Here is a 19858-nt window from a genome sequence, read left to right as displayed (position 1 = left end):
GCTCTCAAAGAGTCTCTCCTTAATCAAGACTTTACTCTTCTAAAGCACTCAAACAAACTAGTAGATGTGTACATGGTTCGGGTTGGAGGATTTTTTTGACCCAACCCAAAAGTTCGGATTGGTTGGATTGGTAACCCAACTCAACCTGAAATTTTTCACAACCCAACCCTCTATTTTCGAGTTGGGTCCAGTAGGTAGTTGTCAATTTTTTTTTTTAAGTTTTATTTATCCACAATTTATAATTATGGTAAAACAATTCATAAACACAAATCAATCTATAATTATTGAAGAAAAAAAAAACATTTACTGAGTTGGTTAATAAAAAATATATAAAAATATTCTAATCAAAACATGTGACTTAGAAAACCTGACTTCAGTACTATTTTAGAAAACCGGTTAATACGGAATGATTCTTAATATATTATATATATTTTTATTTGGCTCGGGTCAACTCGAAGGTTTTGCCCATGAACCCAAAATCGAACCGATTCAGTTCGGGTTCAGAAAAATGAACCCAACCCTACTCGAAATGCTAATCCAACTCTTATAGTTCGGGTTGGGTTGGTCCAGGTTGTCGGGTTGAATGTACACCCCTACAAAGTACACCCATTATTCGGTACTTGAGTCACTTTTGACTACACCTTCGAAGCTCACAACTTTTTTATTCGTCACTTGAGAATTCTATAGTCATGACTAAATTATACTAAATTAAGGATATAACTCTAATATCATGTTAGTAATTACAAGCCTCCACAATAGTACGATTATTGTTCACGTTGAGCTAAGCCCTCATAACTTTGCTTTCGGTTTTCTCAAAAAGCCTCGTACCAATAAAGATAATGTTTCTTACTTACAAACCATGATTTTCCTCTTAATTAGCCAACGTGGGACTCCTCTCCCAACGATCCTTTCAGGGTTGGCGGATAACGTAATACTTCAAGGATCTAATTTTACAAATTTTGCAATCACGAGTCGACTAGAGAACAGTTCGGGTTTGCGGATCGGGCCACTTAGATCTCGGTTTTGATTCACAAATTGAAAATGGAACACCCAATCGAGGATTTGACAGAATCAGCACATGAGTATCAAGTTTTTTGGGAGTGGAATTGCAGCAAATGAAGAACTACTCGAGCTATTATTGAATTTAAAAAAAAAAATACCCGGAACCCGGGAAGTGACCCGACCCGACCCGACCCGTTACTTGAGTCTTGACACGTGTGGAGTAATTGAAATTTTCAACGGCTAGTAATTAATAAAACGGCTACTTTTTTTTTTTCCTTCTCCCCACTTCACAGGACATCATCATCGCTTCTCTCCGTATTTGTTCTAACCAGAATAATCCCATGCAAGATTCAAAGAAGAAGAAGTGTTCTAACCCAAGAAGGGAAATTTAAAACCCACAAAAGAAAACTTGTTTTTCTTGGGCGAGAAAGTGAAAGCGAAAATTTTCTCGGGAAAATTCAGTGGAATTTGTGAGGGGATTATGCCACCCATGTGGATGAACAGCGGCAAGAACAACTTACCCGGCAGGGGATTTTCCACCCCTTCGCCGTCGTGGAAATCGAGGCCTTTCCGGTCACCGCAAACGGCGGCGTTTTCAGAGAGGAAAAGATCGACACCCAATTCTGTCAACAAACCTGATCTTTTTCATGTCATTCATAAAGTTCCCTCTGGGGACTCTCCCTATGTTAAGGCAAAGCAAGTTCAGGTTTGTGTAAAGTTTTGAATTTTGAGTTTGTGTTCTTTTGTTGATTACTACGGAATTTTTGCTCTGTTTTTGTGATTTGAAGTTTCTGGTTCTTTGGTTCTTTATGATTATTGGGTTTGTTTAGTCTAAGAAAGTGGATCATGTGGGGGGTTTGATTCAGCTGATTAGAAACCTAAAGAAATGTGTGAGATTCCACGTCCGTTGGAAGGAGAACGAAACGTTCTTTATAAGGGTGTAAGCCCGAAAGGGAAAGCCTAAAGAAGACAATATCTGTTAACGGAGGGCTTGAGCTGTTACAAATGGTATCAGAGTTAGACACCGGACAATGTGCCAATGAGGAGGTTGTTCCTCGAAGGGGTAGACACGAGGTGGTGTGCCAGTAAGGACGTTGGCTCCAAAGAGGTGGATTTGTTAAGGGTCCCACATTGATTGGAGAAAGGAATGAGTGCCACAGGACGCTGGGTCCTGAACGGGGTGAATTGTGAGATCTCACATTGGGGAGGAGAATGAAGCCCTGGGGGGTGAATTGTGAGATCCCACATCGGTTGGGGAGGAGAACGAAACACCCTTAGGGGTGTAGGTGGATTGTGAGATCCCACCTCGGTTGGGGAGGAGAACAAAACCTTGAAGGGGGATGGATTGTGAGATTCCACCTTGATTGGGTAGTAGAACAAAGCCCTGAAGAGGGGTGAATTTGTGATATCCCACATCGGTTGGGGAGGAGAACGAAGCCGTGAATGGGGGAGGATTGTGAGTTCCCACATCGGTTGGGGAGGAGAACGAAACACCCTTAGGGGTGTAGGTGGATTGTGAGATCCCACCTCGGTTGGGGAGGAGAACAAAACCTTGAAGGGGGATGGATTGTGAGATTCCACCTTGATTGGGTAGTAGAACAAAGCCCTGAAGAGGGGTGAATTTGTGATATCCCACATCGGTTGGGGAGGAGAACGAAGCCGTGAATGGGGGAGGATTGTGAGTTCCCACATCGGTTGGGAAGGAGAACGAAACACCCTTAGGGGTGTGGGTGGATTGTGAGATCCCACCTCGGTTGGGGAGGAGAACGAAGCCCTGAAGGGGGTGAATTTGTGAGATCCCACATCGGTTGGGGAGGAGAACGAAGCCCTGAAGGGGGTGAATTTGTGAGATCCCACCTCGGTTGGGAAGGAGAACAAAACCCTGAAGGGGGTGTGGGTGGATTGTGAGATCCCACCTTGGTTGGGGAGGAAGGTGAGGAGAACGAAGCCCTGAAGGGGGGAGGATTGTGAGTTCCCATATCGGTTGGGAAGGAGAACGAAACACCCTTAGGGGTGTGGGTGGATTGTAAGATCCCACCTCGGTTGGGAAGGAGAACAAAACCCTGAAGGCGGGTGGATTGTGAGATCCCATCTCGGTTGTGTAGGAGAACAAAGACCTGAAAGGGGTGGATTGTGAGATCCCACACCGGTTGGGGAGGAGAACGAAAGGGTGTGGAAACCTCTCCCTTGTAGATGCATTTTAATGGGCTTGTTGTGGTTGTGGTAGGAGTGTTCTTCCAAATGAACACATTCCATGGAAATGATGAATCTTAGGCCATTTTTGGTTCTGCAGTTGATAGACAAAGATCCGGGTAAGGCTGTTTCTCTGTTTTGGGCGGCGATAAACGCCGGAGATCGAGTTGACAGTGCACTGAAAGACATGGCTGTAGTGATGAAGCAATTGGACCGGTCCGATGAAGCAATCGAGGCGATCAGATCGTTTCGCCATCTCTGTCCTTACGATGCTCAGGAATCTATTGACAATGTCTTGATTGAATTATACAAGGCAAGAACTTCTTTTGTTATTTTGGTTATTGTAAAGAAGAAGACAGTATTTCATGTTGTGTGTTCTTGCAGAGATCTGGAAGGATACAAGAAGAGATTGATATGCTTCAATGCAAACTTAAACAAATCGAAGAAGGCACGGTTTTCGGAGGGAAGAGGACGAAGGCCGCGAGATCCCAAGGGAAGAAGGTGCAAATTACCATCGAGCAAGAGAAATCGAGGTAGGTATCGAGTTTGTTTTTCGTTTTTTTCTTGATCAAGTATTGGACTGACTGTTAAGGATTGTTGGGAGAGAGTCCCATGTTGGCTAATTTAGGGAATGATCATCGAGCAAGAGAAATCAAGGTAGGTATCGAGTTTGTTTTTCGTTTTTTTCTTGATCGGTTCGGTATTGGACTGACTGTTAAGGATTGTTGGGAGAGAGTCCCATGTTGGCTAATTTAGGGAATGATCATAGGTTTATAAGTAAGGAACGCCACGAGGGTTTATGTTTAAAGTGGACACAATATCATACCATTGTAGAAATTCGTGATTCCTAACATAGTATCAGAGCCCTTAACTTAGCTATGTCAATAGATTTCTCAAGTATCGAACAAAGAAGTTGCTAGCCTCGAAAGTGTAGTCAAAAGTGACTCAAGTGTCGAACAAAGGGTGTACTTTGTTCGAGGGCTCCAGAGAAGGAGTCGAGCCTCGATTAAGGGGAGGCTATTTGAGGGGGGCTCCATAGGCCTCGGGGGAGGCTCTACAGTGTACTTTGTTCGAGGGGAGGTAGTCAAAAGTGACTCAAGTGTCGAACAAAGGGTGTGCTTTGTTCGAGGACTCCAGAGGAGGAGTCGAGCCTCGCTTAAGGGGAGGTCGTTTGAGGGCTCCACAGGCCTCGGGGGAGGCTTTGTTCGAGGGGAGGTAGTCAAAAGTGACTCAAGTATCGAACAAAGGGTGTACTTTGTTCGAGGACTCCAGAGAAGGAGTCGAGCCTCGATTAAGGGGAGGCTGTTCGAGGACTCCATAGGCTTCGGGGGAGGCTCTAAAGTGTACTTTGTTCGAGGGGAGGATTGTTGAGAAGGGAATCCCACATCGACTAATTTAGGGAATGATCATGAGTTTATAAGTAAGGAATACATCTCTATTGCTACGAGACCTTATGGGGAAGCCCAAAAGCAAAGTCACGAGAGCTTATGCTGAAAGTGGACAATATCATACCATTGTGAAAGTCTGTGATTCCTAAAACTAACACGAGCTCTTTTGTCCAACTCAGAGTTCTTGGAAACTTGGCCTGGGCTTTCTTGCAGCTGGACAACGTCTATGTCGCCGAAGACTATTACCGGTGAGTCGATATCGTGTTGGTTTAGATTCTTACTCTTGTGACCTGCTTGTATGAGCTAGATTTTGTCATGTTTTTTCCAACATCCAAGGCAACATTAGTTCATAACTACCAAGACTTGAACCTCTAAAAGCTAGTTTTTCTTTTGACATCTAAAGATACTGTCCCTTTTGTTGTGTTACAATGTTTTTAAGGATGTTTCGGACATGACTTAAGAAAATATTACGTGTCGTTTTACAGGCGAGCGTTGTCGCTCGAGTCGGACAACAACAAAAAATGCAATCTTGCAATATGTTTGATCCTTACGAATCGACTCGTGGAAGCGAAATTTCTGCTTCAGTCTGTTAGAGCTTCTTCTGGAGGCAAGCCAATGGAAGAATCATATGCCAAATCATTTGAACGTGCATCTCATATGCTGGCTGAAAAAGAATTAAAGACTGGAGACGATAACAGCACCGTGACGACGATAACCTCGACTGCTAGAGCTCGGCCGCTGTCTTCTGTTTCTTCTCGTGTCACTGCATCGACAATGTGGACTTCGGACGATAACATAAATGATCATATTCGGGACGATCATCGACATAATTATCTGTGTTGCAATGAAAAGCTAGTGAAAAGTAACTCAAGCATTATTCCCATCAAAATGAAGGCATCCTATAACCAAGATGAGAGTTTCAACTGCAGCTCATTATATTCGTCTCCGACTCGACCGAGACGAAACATCGAAGTTCCGTTCACTCAACCGAAAAACTCCTTTTGGGAATTTGATACTCGACACCAGAGGCAGCGAAAAGGAACAACAACAACTAATGGTTCGAGTAGTCTTGTAGATGATGATGCTTGTTCTGAATCGGAAGGAACTCGAACAACATCGAATTATAAGACGAAGTATAAGTCTACAGCTCTCATTGCTGCTGTTGAACTCGAAGTTCCATTTACACAACCGAGGAGTTGTTCGTGGGGTATTAACAGAGGAGGATGTTCGAGAAAGGCGACCGAGTGCTTTCGAGGTTTGCCTCGGAGTAGAAAACTTTCATTCGAGCCTCGGATGAACACCGAAAATATTCAAAGATCTGAACACAATGAACCTCAAGATCTTGATGATTGGAAGCAGAATTCTTGTGAAGATATCGAGTACGAGGACGTTGCAATGTCGTACGACCGGATCGTAAAGGAAGACGACGATCAGAAGATCAAGAAGAATTCATCAACAGTTGGTGAGAAGAAGAGTTGGGCAGATCTAGTTGAAGAAGACGACGATGACGACGACGAGAGGGAAGAAGATCATACTACAGAAGCAACATCGTCGAGCGGAGGAGGTCGTCGAGTCGATTGCTTCGGGCATTGGAGCAGTGAAAATGAAGAGGAGGAATTCAATGATGAGAATCTGAATTCCAATATACTCCACAAGAACAACAGTCCAAGCAACAATCAACAGGTCGAAGACGACTCGGTCGACCTCGTATCATCGACAAATCCAGCAATTCGACGCCCTTTATACTTCGATCAACAGCCTATGGTCGACACGACGGATAACCGCCGCTCCTCGCCATTTCGGGCCGCCATGGCTGGAGAGAATGTGAACTTGATGAGGAGTAGCAGATTGCAAGTATTCCAAGAGATAACAGTGCATCATCAAGAGAGCTAGAATGTTAAAAGAAAACTATCTCCTTTTCACATTTTCAGTTGTTTTTTGGTTGTAAATAATTTTGTAAAGGCAGCTTATACTAATACAAAATACCCATTATACCCTCCTCCAGATACTTTATTTTTGGAATTTTTTTGGGTAAAAAAAAAAAAAAAATCATATAATTTCATTTAAATGAAAATGCATTAGAATTAATCATGTTAGTTTTATTTTATTTTATTTTGATAATGTTCTTAAAATTATCAAAATACCCATTATACCCTTCTTATACTAATTCAAATACCCATTATACCCTCCCTAGATACTTTATTTTTGGATTTTTTTTAGGTTAAAAAAAAATCATATAATTTCATTTAAATGAAAATGCATTAAAATTAATCATGTTAGTTTTATTTTATATTATTTTGATAATGTTCTTAAAATTATCAAAATACCCATTATACCCTTTTTATACTAACAAAATACCCATTATACCCTCCTGTAGATACATTTGTGAATTTTTTGGGGGAAAAAAACCATATAATTTAATTTATAAATGAAAATGCATTAAAATTAATCATGTTAGTTTTATTTTATTTTGATAATGTTCTTAAAATTATCAAAATACCCATTATACCCTTCTTATACTAATACAAAAGGCCCATTATACCCTCCTCTAGATACTTTATTTTTGGATTTTTTGGGTAAAAAACCATATAATTTCATTTAAATGAAAATGCATTAAAATTAATCATGTTAGTTTTATTTTATTTTGATAATATTCTTAAAATTATCAAAATATTCATTATACCCTCTAGATATTTTTATTTTATTTTATTTTTTTGATAATGTTCTTAAAATTTTCAAAATACCCATTATACACTCATACTTTATTTGTGAATTTTTTTTGGGAAAAAAACCATATAATTTAATTTAGAAGTGAAAATGCATTAAAATTAATCATGTTAGTTTTATTTTTATTTTTATTTTTATAATGTTCTTAAAATTCAAATTAAATGGAAAAAAGTATTACTTTTGTTTTTTTTTAAATGCTTCTTTTAGAAAACAAACAAAAAAACAAAATTATAGTAAAAAAAAAAAAAAGGTAAGAAATCTATTTCTTTGGATTTTTTTTATTTGAGATTTTTATTGAAATTACTAAAAAAAATAAATACTCTTACAATTTTAAGGGTATCTAAAATTTATAGTACTTAAAAAAAGATAATTAAAATAATTCCAATATATATTATTCTTATATTAAAAACAAAGTTTTTTTTCCAATAAAAAAAATATAACTTTTATTCTACTTGGGATGATTGTATTATTATTGTTATTTTTTTTTAACAAGAATTAATAATTTTAGCGTAAAAATTAATTATACTCCTAAAATAATAAAGGTATTAATTTAAGCCCTAATGTTCTATAATTGAATCAATTTAGATAATTTATTAATAATTTATAACCTTTTCTTAAATAAAATTATTATTTTTTTTAGAATTCTACCAAAATATCTAAGAACAAAATTTAGAAAAAAGGAGAAATATGAAAAATATTGATATTAATAATAATAATAAAAACTACTGCTAGTTATTTATTTATAGCAATTCTCTTTAATTTACGTTAGTTTTATATAGGGGTGTACATTCAACCTGGCAATCGGACGACTCGGACCAACCCAACCCGAATTATAAGGGTTGGGTTGAGTTGGGTTGGATTAGCATTTCGGATAGGGTTGAGTTCATTTTTTCTTAACCGGAATTGAATCGGTTCTATTTCGAGTTCATGGGCAAAACTTTCCAGTTGACTCGAGCCAAATAAAAATATATAAAATATATTAAAAATATTTTATATTAATGAGTTTGTCAGAGGTAGTGTGGGATAATTACTCATAATAAATTTAAAATAATATTTAAGGATTTATTAATAAATTATGGGTTTGTTTTTTTTTTTTTAATCAAAATTTTATTATTAATAATTTAGTTTAAAATTTTGTATTTTTCGGAGAGTACGTGGGTTCGGTCAAACTTAAAACTTAAGAAAATAATTTAAAATTAAATTGTTCTTAAATTCCTTATAGAAAATAGAAATAAAATTTAATTTAATTAAGAAAAAAATATTCATTTTTTACACAGGATTTTGTGGTCTCTTTCTTCTGTCACCGGCGCCGTCCTCTGCTCTGGATCTCTTTACACTCACTCATTTTGGGGCACAGAATCTTGTACGATCATCGTCGGCTCCGCCGTGTCCTTGCTGATTCTCGCCGATACTGCCTCCGACGAAGTCCATTTCCGCTGGTAATGCCTGAAATCATTCTTCGGTTTGTTTCTATCCGGAGTGATTTTTTGTTTTCATTTTTGTTAGCTGTTACAGTGTTCGAAGGTTGACCATAAACTTTCTAATGTTTTCTGGATATATTTCGCTAATTTATGAAGCCGCGCTCTGATCAATCTGATTGAAGGTGATTATGGACAGTCAGATTATAAGCTTGAATTGGAGGTGTAATTGCTTGGTTCAACAACGTATAACGCGGAATTTTCGAACTCTGCGTGTTCCGAAATCTGCTTCATTCCGGACTTCTTACCTTCCTGGAGGTATGTTTCTGTATTTTTGTCTATGCTTTCCTACACCTTGTGTGTGAATATGGTGAACGAGGTTTAGGAGTTAATGCTGTAGAAATTTATATTGATTGCATTTGATTAAACAAGAAATTGAAAATGGCTTTTGAGGACGATGGTTAGTCAATTCTTAGTGTTACCTAGATATTCCAATATCTAGATTTTCGATTTTAACCACCTAAGAATTCTTAGTGTTACCTAGATACAATTGTCGTCATTCTAATATTTTCTAGATTTTTACCACCTAAGAAGAGCTATGCAGAGTAAGTTATTTTCGATTAGGAGCTTTGTTTATAATAAATTATTGAAGACTGAATAGTTTTTAGCTTCCAATTCTGGCTGTGGTTTAAATGGACTTTGTTGAAAATTTTGTGCCTCTTCATGTCTTCCTGCTTGCTCCTTTTTATCCTTCACTCTGTATGGTCTTTTGTTTCTAACAGGAACTTTGAGTAAAGGCATAAAGTGTGCAATGAAGTCTTATAAGTTATCTGAACTTAATCATGATGCTGTCACTAGTTTAAAGGCTCGCCCTCGTATTGATTTTTCTTCAATATTTGGTGTGGTGAGTTTTATTCGCTATTTTTCATATTCCTATCACTTCAGTTTCTGTTTAAAACATCTGATTTTAAATCTTATGTTTAGGTCCAGCCCATTGTTGATGATGTTCGAAACAGAGGTGATGCTGCAGTTAGAGAGTAGGTGGTTCTTTGTTTTTAGTTTTCATCATATTTGTATTGCTGTGAATCATTTGATATGTGTGTAGATATAACCTCTCTCTAAATTTGCATATTTTGCAGCTATACTGCAAAGTTTGACAAAGTTGAACTCAAAGAGATTGTTGCTAGTGTCTCTGACCTTCCAGAGCCTGAGGTAATTGTGGATAAATTCAGCATCTACATATTTTAACTAAGTATTCATTTACTCTGGGAGATGAATTTCAATTTTTTTTTTCTCTTTAGGAGTTACATTGAATTGGACATCTTCTTGAGTTTTTCTTTGCAGTTTTCTTGTTGATAAAATGATTGACATTGGAAATTTTTACGTTCACACAGCTTGATGCAGCTGTCAAAGAAGCATTTGATGTAGCTTATGACAATATATACGCATTTCATGCTGCTCAGATATCGGCTGAAAAAAGTGTTGAGAATATGCCTGTAAGTTTGCTTCATAATTTGTTATCTTATTTAAAATATGAGCTTATAATCTATGTTATAAGCTTTTTACACAAATATTTCAGGGAGTAAAATGCAAACGGGTGGCAAGAAGCATTGCTTCTGTTGGTCTCTATGTTCCGGGGGGAACTGCTGTTTTACCATCTACCTCTTTGATGCTTGCAATTGTAAGTTACCAGTGCCGTAGGACATTAGTTTCCAAGGATGATCATGAACAATTCTACTTTTTGACATGTTTACCTGTTAGGAATGAGAACTAGGGAATGACACTCATTTTCTCTTGTTATATCTTTATTGTGTACTGAACTTCTAATAAAAATGCGGAATGATTCCCAATTTATGCCTCACTCCAAAATCGAGAGTCATTCCTGTTGATCTTGAAGGTAAGGAATGCCACTCTCATATTTCTGAGTCTCTCTACTTTCTTTTCTCTCTCTATACTGCCTACATACTTTAAACTTTAAACTTTAGGCGAAATACCACACTAGTTTAAACTTGATTTATATTGTGTATCAATGAACAATATCATTGCAACACAAATTTATTCTCATTTCTAGATATTTCATTTCGACGTGTCTTCATACTCATTCCTCATTATCAAATATGGTTGATGTATAAGTTACCAGATGCATCATTTGACATTTGTTTATTGGCACCAGCCTGCTCAGATTGCTGGTTGTGGAACTGTGGTTCTTGCAACACCTCCCAGTCAGGATGGCAGCATATGCAAGGTATTTGCTTTACCCATACATGCTTCAAGTTTATCATGTCTTGGGATAAATAAAATAAATAATAAATACAAATCCTAGCACTAAATGAGACATATTTCTTTTCAATTATTACATGTAAAGGGACTGACTGATGTCAATTTCTTTAGGAGGTGCTCTATTGTGCGAAGAAGGCTGGTGTGACTCACATTCTTAAGGCCGGAGGAGCTCAGGTCTGTAAACAACTTTTGCTACGTATGGAATATGCAGTAGATAGACAGATGGTTGAGTTTAATTTGTGATATTAGGTGTCAAAAATTAATATTTTTGTGACTGGTGGACTCTTCTTAATTTGTAGGCTATCTCAGCTATGGCTTGGGGGACAGAATCTTGTCCTAAGGTAATACTGTATTGAACTTTGTGTCATTCTGACGAGCATTTCCCATGTAGAGTTAGAATTCGTTTATTTATAGCCAAGTCAGTTGTTTCTCACAGATTTCTAAATATTGATGTCAATTTTGTCTGTAATACTTGAACCAGAAGCATATAAATATCCCTTATAGAGTGAGAACTTCAGTGGATGGATTGTAGCAATCTCAAGCAAGTAATAGGGTCTTAAGTCTTGAATATCTGAAACGGGATAGTAATGCCTTCTGTAGTAGTTGTTTCATGGTAATGCATATTAAAAATAATTCAGCACTATATTTGATAATAATCAATCTAATTTTTATTGATTAATTCTGATATGTTTTTGTCAAATTGCATTCATGTTTATATACTAATATGCTGTGGGATATATACTAATATATTTTTTATGAAAATATATTTTGGTTGAGCTTCCTTTAGAGTTAATTGCTTCTTTGTGTGCAGGTTGAGAAAATATTTGGCCCTGGTAATCAATATGTAACAGCTGCCAAAATGATTCTTCAAGTATGATTCCTTTTTGTTTTTTCATTTTCCTATGTTTTAAATTTATTTATATGGGAGACCTGAAGAACTATATTTATTATCGTAGTTTCTTATTCATGAGAATTAATGTTCATAATGGAGGATGTCCATAGTTGATCCTTTTGATGCAATAATGGTCTTATTTGGAGGAGTCAAAATTTTCCATGACTCCCCATGGGGACTTGCCTTGAGCAGGGCAGGTATTTCCATTTTAAATGATGATAAAAAATTTATTTTCCATTTTATTCTGAAGACGGGGATGCATTCCCGTCTTTGAACTCCAGCCGTGATCTTCTATCCTAAAAAATAAAACTATAATAACATAGTTTATATATGCCCCCCCACCCCCACCCACCAAAAATAAGAGAAGCCCGGCAACAGAAAGTCCAAAACTAAATGAAGGAAGAATTCCAGGAGTCCTACCTGATCCCCGACCAATTTAATGGGTGTTTTCATGGATGGATAATGATTTGGAGAGTAGGGACGGGGATAAGAAAGCATTACCCATCGCCACTCTGCCCTATCATGTTCCAGAGCTACTGATGCTAACTTCAAAAAGTTAAAAAAAAAAAACTTAACGATCTTTAGAAAAAAACATTAAAAAACCCTTGCTGTTAAATTTTGGATGGAAAGCGTTAAGGTTTAATTTCAATAATACTCCCGAACTTTTAAAAGTTTAAAAAATATCTCCAACCTTTCAAAAATGTTAAAAAATACATTTATCGTTAAGATTTGGATGGAAAACGTTAAAGTTTCGTTTCAATAATACTTTTGGCACTGAAAATACTCTTACTGGAAAATGTTTCTTCCTCTTCCTGTCTCTGCAGAGTCTTCTTCCATAAAAATAGTGAGAGAATGAATTATTAACTTTTGAAAGGTCGTAGTAACAATTTGACCAAATAAGCGTCCAAAACTCAAAATCCATAACCATAACCGTCACTTCGTGGGATCAATTTCTAGTTTGATTATTTTGGTCCTTATTATTTAGTTTGCTTAACAAGTGTTCAATGTGTGAAAAAATGTTAGACCTATATTGACTTTGTACGACTAGGATCTAACTCATCTATTGTGTTAACTAATGTCTGTAGTGTTTCTTAGATGAAGATTATAAAAACATTGGTTTGTCATGCACTCGAATTGTTATTATAGAATCAATTTGTACTTAAAAATTGAAACTAAAAAACCTCTATTTCCTAGAAGTTTGATAAACATTTTAACTATATGGCCAATTTTTTTTTCTTGGACAGAATAGTGAAGCTATGATCTCAATTGATATGCCTGCGGGGCCTTCAGAAGTTCTGGTTATTGCTGATAGATATGCCAGCCCAGTTCATATAGCAGCAGATCTACTTTCCCAGGTTATTAGTTATTAAACTTCCTCTGTTTACTACAGAATAGGAGCACAAAATTTCTCTAGATTATACTTCACATTTGGACAAGAATTATGTGAAAGAAGCTTTTTCTTATTCTCTTGTGTTGCATGCAATTGACGAGTGAGTTCTCTTTTATGTCATCCCTGGTTGTGATTGTTGGACTAGCATAAGAGCAACTTTGACTGATTCATTTCTTTTTTAGTGTGGTTGAAAATTATCTACACCTGACATTTCAGCAAATAATATGCAGGCCGAGCATGGCCCTGACAGTCAGGTAGTTCTTGTAATTTCTGGTGATGGTGTGGATCTTAAAGCTATTGAAGAGGAACTCAGCAAACAATGTAAAAGTCTTCCAAGGGGAGAGTTTGCTTCAAAAGCACTGAGCCATAGTTTTACTGTGTTTGCTCGTGATATGGTTGAGGTTTGTTATCTTGGATAAATGGTTTGAATTGCTTCCACGTAAGGACATGCTGATGTAACTGAGAGGTTTTGGTTAATCATGGAAACTTAACAACTTAAACATATGGAACAAGAAAGTAAAAATAAGTCAGTCATGCATTGTTTAAATTGGTCGTATCAATATTGATGTAAGGTGTGTCCAGAAATATATTGTTATTAAGTTGATATTTAGCCTTACTTTTAGTTTTGACTGCCACTATCAATGTTAGAGGGAAGAAAAATAATACTACTGCTATTGCTATACCAAGGGGACCTATAGACGTAAATGAATAACGTGTTTCTAACTAACAAGTAGCAATAGAGAATTCCTGGAGATTTCTTTACTCTAAATTGTATTTGTTTCCTGCATGAAGATTTAGTGCATATACTGTCAGTTCGAATATGTGCTTAACGAATCTGCCTGTTATTGGATTTTTGCTAAATTTAATTACCATATTATTTCAGAATCTCTACACCATCTCATGTTTTTTGGAACTAAGTATAGTTGTTTTGATTCTCAGGCAGTCTCTTTTTCAAACTTATATGCACCTGAACATTTGATAATTAATGTGAAGGATGCAGAAAAGTGGGAGAGTTTCATTCAGAATGCAGGTATCTTCTGAGAGTTGTTTTTAGTATGTTCAAGCTTTTATTCACTACTTTACTAGCTTTTAGGCTATTATTACTAGAGGGGTTTGTATATATATTTAAAGAAAGATACGAAACAGCAGACGCTTTCATTAAAAAATCATGGAGTTATATCAGAGTCTAGATCTCCATTGGGTTATAACCTTTGAGTGAGAATAGTTACAAAAGGATTTGGTAGGATACTACTAGAGTAACTCTCACATATTTTACTCCGTTAAAACTGTCTGAGATCTGAAATATGAAATATCTCGTGTTTCTTAGACTGTAAAAGAACATAGTAACATTCATCAAACTCAAATTCAGTTCAATTGTTCCCTTGGAGCTTACTCTTTCAAGTATACCTTGAAACTGCTAAATACAAATTAGGTCCAGAGTTTGTAAACACAAGTCGGTTGTTATATCAAGCCAATCTTGCCTATATATAGAGTTAGTCGTAGCTCGTTATTCGATATAGGCATAGCCAGATTCCTGTTTGTTGACATTGGTTGATTGTAGTTGACAGCTTAGGCACTTTTTAACTATAATTGCATGTCCTACCTAATGAACTTTGTTTTTATCTTGCAGGTTCTGTTTTCTTGGGGCCATGGACCCCAGAAAGCGTGGGGGATTATGCAAGTGGGACAAATCATGTTCTTCCAACCTATGGTTATGCACGGATGTATGGTGGAGTTTCACTTGACTCGTTCTTAAAATACATGACAATTCAGTCTTTGACAGAGGAAGGCTTAAGAAAACTTGGCCCGTATGTCGAAAAAATGGCTGAAGTTGAGGGCTTAGATGCCCATAAAAGAGCTGTAAGTCTTCGATTGAAGGATATTGAAGCCAGGCAGATCTCAACCTCAAGGTGATTGTCAAGATACCTTATGTAGTGCCTATTTATGGAAAATTCAAACTTTCGATTTTGACTATTCATCAGGGAACTATAACTACTTTTTTGGCTGCTGGTTGTTGTAAGATAACATTGATCAATGACTCTTGAACCTTGAGATGTCATTCAGTGTATAAACCCCATTAGAAGGAAGCAACTTTTACAACATTTATCTTTATATTTGTGATTTCAAAATCCCATTTCTTGGAGATGTTTCAGGCTGTTAAAAATGCACTTGGTTTGGTTGATACCGTATCACCTGGTATGGTAGTTGCCATTACTTACCCTGTCTTTTTCTGTAAGAAACGATTACATCAATATAAGATTACAATAAAGGAGGAGAAGCCATCATTGGACACTCTTTCATGGAGGTAAAAAAAGGTACTTCGGCACAACTTTTTATTTGCTTTCTTATGGAATTTATGGTTGGAAAGGAATGCTCGCATCTTCACTGATAAGCAATGAAGCATGATTGTTTCATTGATTCTACTATTTACCTTACTATTTTATGGAGTAAACATTATGCTCTCTTTTGTAATTATAGTTTGACCACCCTCAAAGCTCAGTGGAGGTGTTTTTGTAATTATATTTTCGATTGGACTTTTTGTATCTATTTCATATATCAATGAAATGTTTTCACTTTCTTATCCAAAAATATAATTAAAAAAAAAAGAGGAAAAACGCCAAGCCCAAAGCCAAAGGAGATAAGAGAATAATCTTCCTAATTTTTTTAAGAGAAACATTGTAATTGTTCCAAGCAAAGATGAGTCTACAAAAAAAGAAAGTTTAGTTTTCTATATGAGATTCCAAAAAGATGCTCTAGTAAAGTGGTGAATAAGCATCTTTTTGTCTCTGTTGAAAGGACGACCTGCAAAAATCACAGGAAGGATAGTGCTGATGCCCCTAGGGATAGCCAAGCACCCATTCTTTGTTGGATAAGATAAACTTCCAGAGATTACCAACATATATAAGAACAGTTAACAAAGAGTGGCTTTGTAATTCCATGTCTTTCTTGTTTCTTTATTATACTTCCTTGGCTGTTGCATCTTGAGCTATTTTCACATTCTGCTAGTATTATGGAACCTAAATAAGAGATGCACTTGAACTGCAAATGATATTTCTTTTAGAAAAATTCAATGCCTGGACTGCATATGACAAACTAGCAGAAGTAAATGATTCTTTAGAACAATTTCTTTTATCAACTCTTCTGTCATTCTGATTTGTAGCTTTCTAATCTAGAACTTAGTTTGAAGGTAGCCAATAGCCTTTTTATTGATTTGAAAAGATTTCTCTAGAATGTTACTGGAAATATTTGGAATAGACCCAAATACTGCATTTGCAACTATAATCACTCCAGGGTTCTGGCTGCTAAGAGCAGCAATAGCAACTGCATTGGTAGGACCTGGATTTCTCTGGTAGTGAACAAGACCAACAGGGAAGACAAATGCATCTCCCTTTTGTAACACTTTCCCTATATGTCGATTTTCAGGAAATGATGTGATGAATCCGACTTCTAAGCTGCCTTCCAAGACAATCAATATCTCGGAAGCTCGAGGATGTGTGTGTAGAGGGTTGATGCCTTGTGGTGCATAGTCTATTCTAACAATGGAGAGGCCAAGAGTGTTGAGTCCTGGCATTTCTGATGGAGTAACTGGAGTCACATGACACCCCAGTGCATTTGATGTGTTAGCTGCAAGGTGAAGTCCGCTGAAGGAAAAGTCATCGGCTACAACTTCCTTTGGGTCCTTGCAGGTTAGTCCATTTAGTAAAACTGCAATCAATTACTAACAACATCAGATGCTTTAGTGATTGGATTAACAAGAAGAAGAAAAATTAGTGAAGTGCTAGCAGAATCATGGAAAAGGACAGCATCTAAGTAACTTTATTTTTTTCTGATAATGATGACAAATAACTTAGAAAGAAAGCATATCATGATTATCCTTGTAACAGCCCAAGCCCACCGCTAGCAGATATTATCTTCTTTGGGTTTTCCCTTTTAGACTTCCCCTCGAGGTTTTTAAAATGTGTTTGCTAGGGAGAGGTTTTCACACCCTTATAAAGAATGTTTCGTTCTCCTCCTCAACCGATATGGAATCTCACAATCCACCCTCTTCGGGGCCTAGCGTCCTCGCTGGCACTCATTCCCTTCTCCAATTGATGTGGGACCCCCCAATCTCATCCCCTTCGGGGCCCAACGTCCTTGCTGGCACACCGCCTCGTGTCCATCGGGGCTCAGCCTCCTCGTTAGCACATTGCCTGATGTCTGACTCTGATCCCATTTGTAACAGCCCAAGCCCATCGCTAGCAGATATTGTCTTCTCTGGGTTTTCCCTTTCGGGCTTCCCCTCAAGGTTTTTAAAACGTGTCTGTAAGGGAGAGGTTTCCACACCCTTATAAAGAATGCTTCGCTCTCCTCTCCAACCGACGTGGGATCTCACAATCCTTCACAAATGTGACAAGGATGCTTGTATGAGAGAAGGAAGGAGAAACTAGGGGGTCAGAATATTTATCTTCACATGACAGTTATTGGAATAAAGAGCACAAATGAGATGCATCAGCAGGAATGAATATGATTACTGATTAGTATTATACGTCGGTTGGTTATGCTGTAGAAATAGGCAAAAAACATGTCGCTAAGCAGAGGTTTCCGAGAATTTAGAGAATAAGAAGATGTTCTTCTTTCTCTTGACATATCCTAGATGGTGCTAGTAAGACTCCTGAACCGTTTCCAGTTCAATCTATCTTACTAGCAACTCAGATAAATATGTTAAAACAAGGGAAGAACAGGGGAGATCAAACAGATACCTGTACTTCCATTATTTGCTACACAGAAATCTTGAATAGGACTCTGATCAGATGCCAAGGCAATAAAGACAACTAATGCTAGTAATGAAATAGCCAATATACAAGCAGAACTGGCCATAATAAACAAGGAAAAGAAAGGGTATGGAAGTTTGGCTTGAAAGATCAAAAGGCGATATTGAGTCAAATTTACTCAATGTTTAGTTTGTTAGAGAAGGAATGAAGAAGCTGAGGTATTTATAGGAAGAAATTGAGAAATTGGGTGCAAAAAGATGAAGTATTCCTTGTAACAGCGTGCAAACATTTTCTTAGTAGACGTGTTTTAAACTCGTGAGACTGACACAATACGTAACGGGCCACAACAGACAGTATCTGCTAGCGGTAGGCTTGAGCCGTTACAAATGGTATTAGAGCTAGACACTGAGCGGTGTGCCAACGAGGACGTTGGGTCCCTGAGGGGTCGAGGACGGATTGTGAGATCCCACATCGGTTGGAAAGGGGAACAAAGCATTCCTTGTAACAGTGTGGCAACCTTTCCCTAACAGACGCGTTTTAAAACCGTGAGACGTAAGGCAATACGTAATGGATCAAAGTGGACAACATCTGCTAACGGTGAGCTTGGGCTATCTTTTTAGGCTCTGAAAATCAGTCGACAAAGTCTTTTTTGGTGCCTCGAGGACTAAGCGTGAGGCTATTACTGTGATGTTTAGTTTCATCTTAGAATATGTGAAGGAAATGTTAAGATAGGAGTGACCCAAAAATCTGATTTTTGTTGGCTATTAGAAAGGAACAAAGTTATGGCTCTTTCCCATGCGCACTCACATGGAGGGAACATGTGGACCCATCCTCCCTTTTGTATTCACAAAACCATAATCAGCTGTCATTCTTTGATGGGTATCTTCATGAATAAGTCAATTCTTTTTATTGTTAACTCTTTTATTGGTTTTGGTAAACTGTTCTTAGAAACTGTTTTCTGTCAGTGAAATTATATTTGCACTTTGTTTTCGATTTGGTTAATATATATATATTAATCAAAAGATTACAGATTTGAATATTAGATCACAGGATATGTTTACTTCTCTGGAATCATAATAAATTAATGAGAATCTCTAATATTATAGGTTCCAAGTGAACGCGTCTGACATTTTGTAATGAGAGTTAACTATGAGCCTCACTCTCAAATTTCGTAATTCTATTTTGTAATGAGCCATTTTCATTTTCAAGTAGTGTTCGCTCGCTCGATTACGTATTAATTAATATTCGATTGATTGGTTTGAGGTTATCGATAAAAAAGATTTGTCTAAGTCACTTCGTTTCTTTTTGTCCAAGTTTCTTCTCTTTTTGTCTAACTCACTTCCTTTTTTCTTTGTGAGTTTCGGGAATATCCCCATTCATAGGTCCGAGATCCACATCTATGAATTGAAAGGTCCGAATGATCAACTCTGCAATCAGTTGTTAGAATCAATAGGTCTTCAAATCGTTCATTTGAAAAAATTGAAACCCTTCTTATTGGATGATCATGATACTTCCCAAAAATCGAAATTCTTGATCAATGGAGGAACAATATCACCATTTTTGTTCAATAAGATACCAAAGTGGATGATTGACTCATTCCATACGAGAAATAATCGCAGGAAATCCTTTGATAACACGGATTCCTATTTCTCAATGATATCCCACGATCAAGACAATTGGCTAAATCCCGTGAAACCATTTCATAGAAGTTCATTGATATCTTCTTTTTATAAAGCAACTCGACTTCGATTCTTGAATAATCCACATCACTTCTGCTTCTATTGTAACAAAAGATTCCCTTTTGATGTGGATTACGT

At 37.1% G+C, this 19858-nt stretch overlaps 3 protein-coding genes across 4 annotated transcripts; 2 read left to right on the top strand and 1 right to left on the bottom strand.

Moving 5' to 3' along the window:
- The first annotated feature begins 1331 nt into the window (after positions 1-1331).
- On the top strand, positions 1332-6548 carry LOC111802260. The gene is made up of 5 exons (XM_023686559.1): positions 1332-1708; positions 3296-3508; positions 3580-3728; positions 4763-4831; positions 5069-6548. The coding sequence occupies exons 1-5, from the start codon at positions 1484-1486 to the stop codon at positions 6474-6476; spliced, it is 2064 nt and encodes a 687-aa protein (XP_023542327.1). The 5' UTR covers positions 1332-1483; the 3' UTR covers positions 6477-6548.
- A 2068-nt stretch (positions 6549-8616) lies between these two features.
- Positions 8617-15433, top strand: LOC111802337 (histidinol dehydrogenase, chloroplastic). 2 transcript variants are annotated; one of them, XM_023686663.1, is made up of 15 exons: positions 8617-8749; positions 8888-9046; positions 9511-9632; positions 9713-9765; positions 9868-9940; positions 10123-10224; positions 10308-10409; positions 10902-10973; positions 11120-11182; positions 11308-11349; positions 11820-11879; positions 13145-13255; positions 13521-13691; positions 14230-14320; positions 14921-15433. In XM_023686663.1, exons 2-15 carry the CDS (start codon positions 8920-8922, stop codon positions 15202-15204), a joined length of 1473 nt encoding a protein of 490 aa, XP_023542431.1. In that variant the 5' UTR covers positions 8617-8749; positions 8888-8919; the 3' UTR covers positions 15205-15433. The 2 variants fall into 2 exon arrangements, with proteins under 2 accessions (XP_023542431.1, XP_023542432.1); XM_023686664.1 differs by having other exon boundaries at positions 8621-8749; positions 8914-9046.
- A 779-nt stretch (positions 15434-16212) lies between these two features.
- LOC111801569 (putative germin-like protein 2-1) lies at positions 16213-18352 on the bottom strand. Its single transcript, XM_023685595.1, has 2 exons — positions 18030-18352; positions 16213-16995 (listed from the first exon to the last, which is right to left on the bottom strand). Exons 1-2 carry the CDS (start codon positions 18145-18147, stop codon positions 16460-16462), a joined length of 654 nt encoding a protein of 217 aa, XP_023541363.1. The 5' UTR covers positions 18148-18352; the 3' UTR covers positions 16213-16459.
- Positions 18353-19858: the final 1506 nt, after the last annotated feature.

The sequence above is a fragment of the Cucurbita pepo genome, chromosome LG09 (genome assembly GCF_002806865.2).
Source record: "Cucurbita pepo subsp. pepo cultivar mu-cu-16 chromosome LG09, ASM280686v2, whole genome shotgun sequence".
In the NCBI taxonomy this organism is placed as follows: domain Eukaryota; kingdom Viridiplantae; phylum Streptophyta; class Magnoliopsida; order Cucurbitales; family Cucurbitaceae; genus Cucurbita; species Cucurbita pepo.
This window is presented reverse-complemented; position numbering and strand designations above follow the sequence as displayed.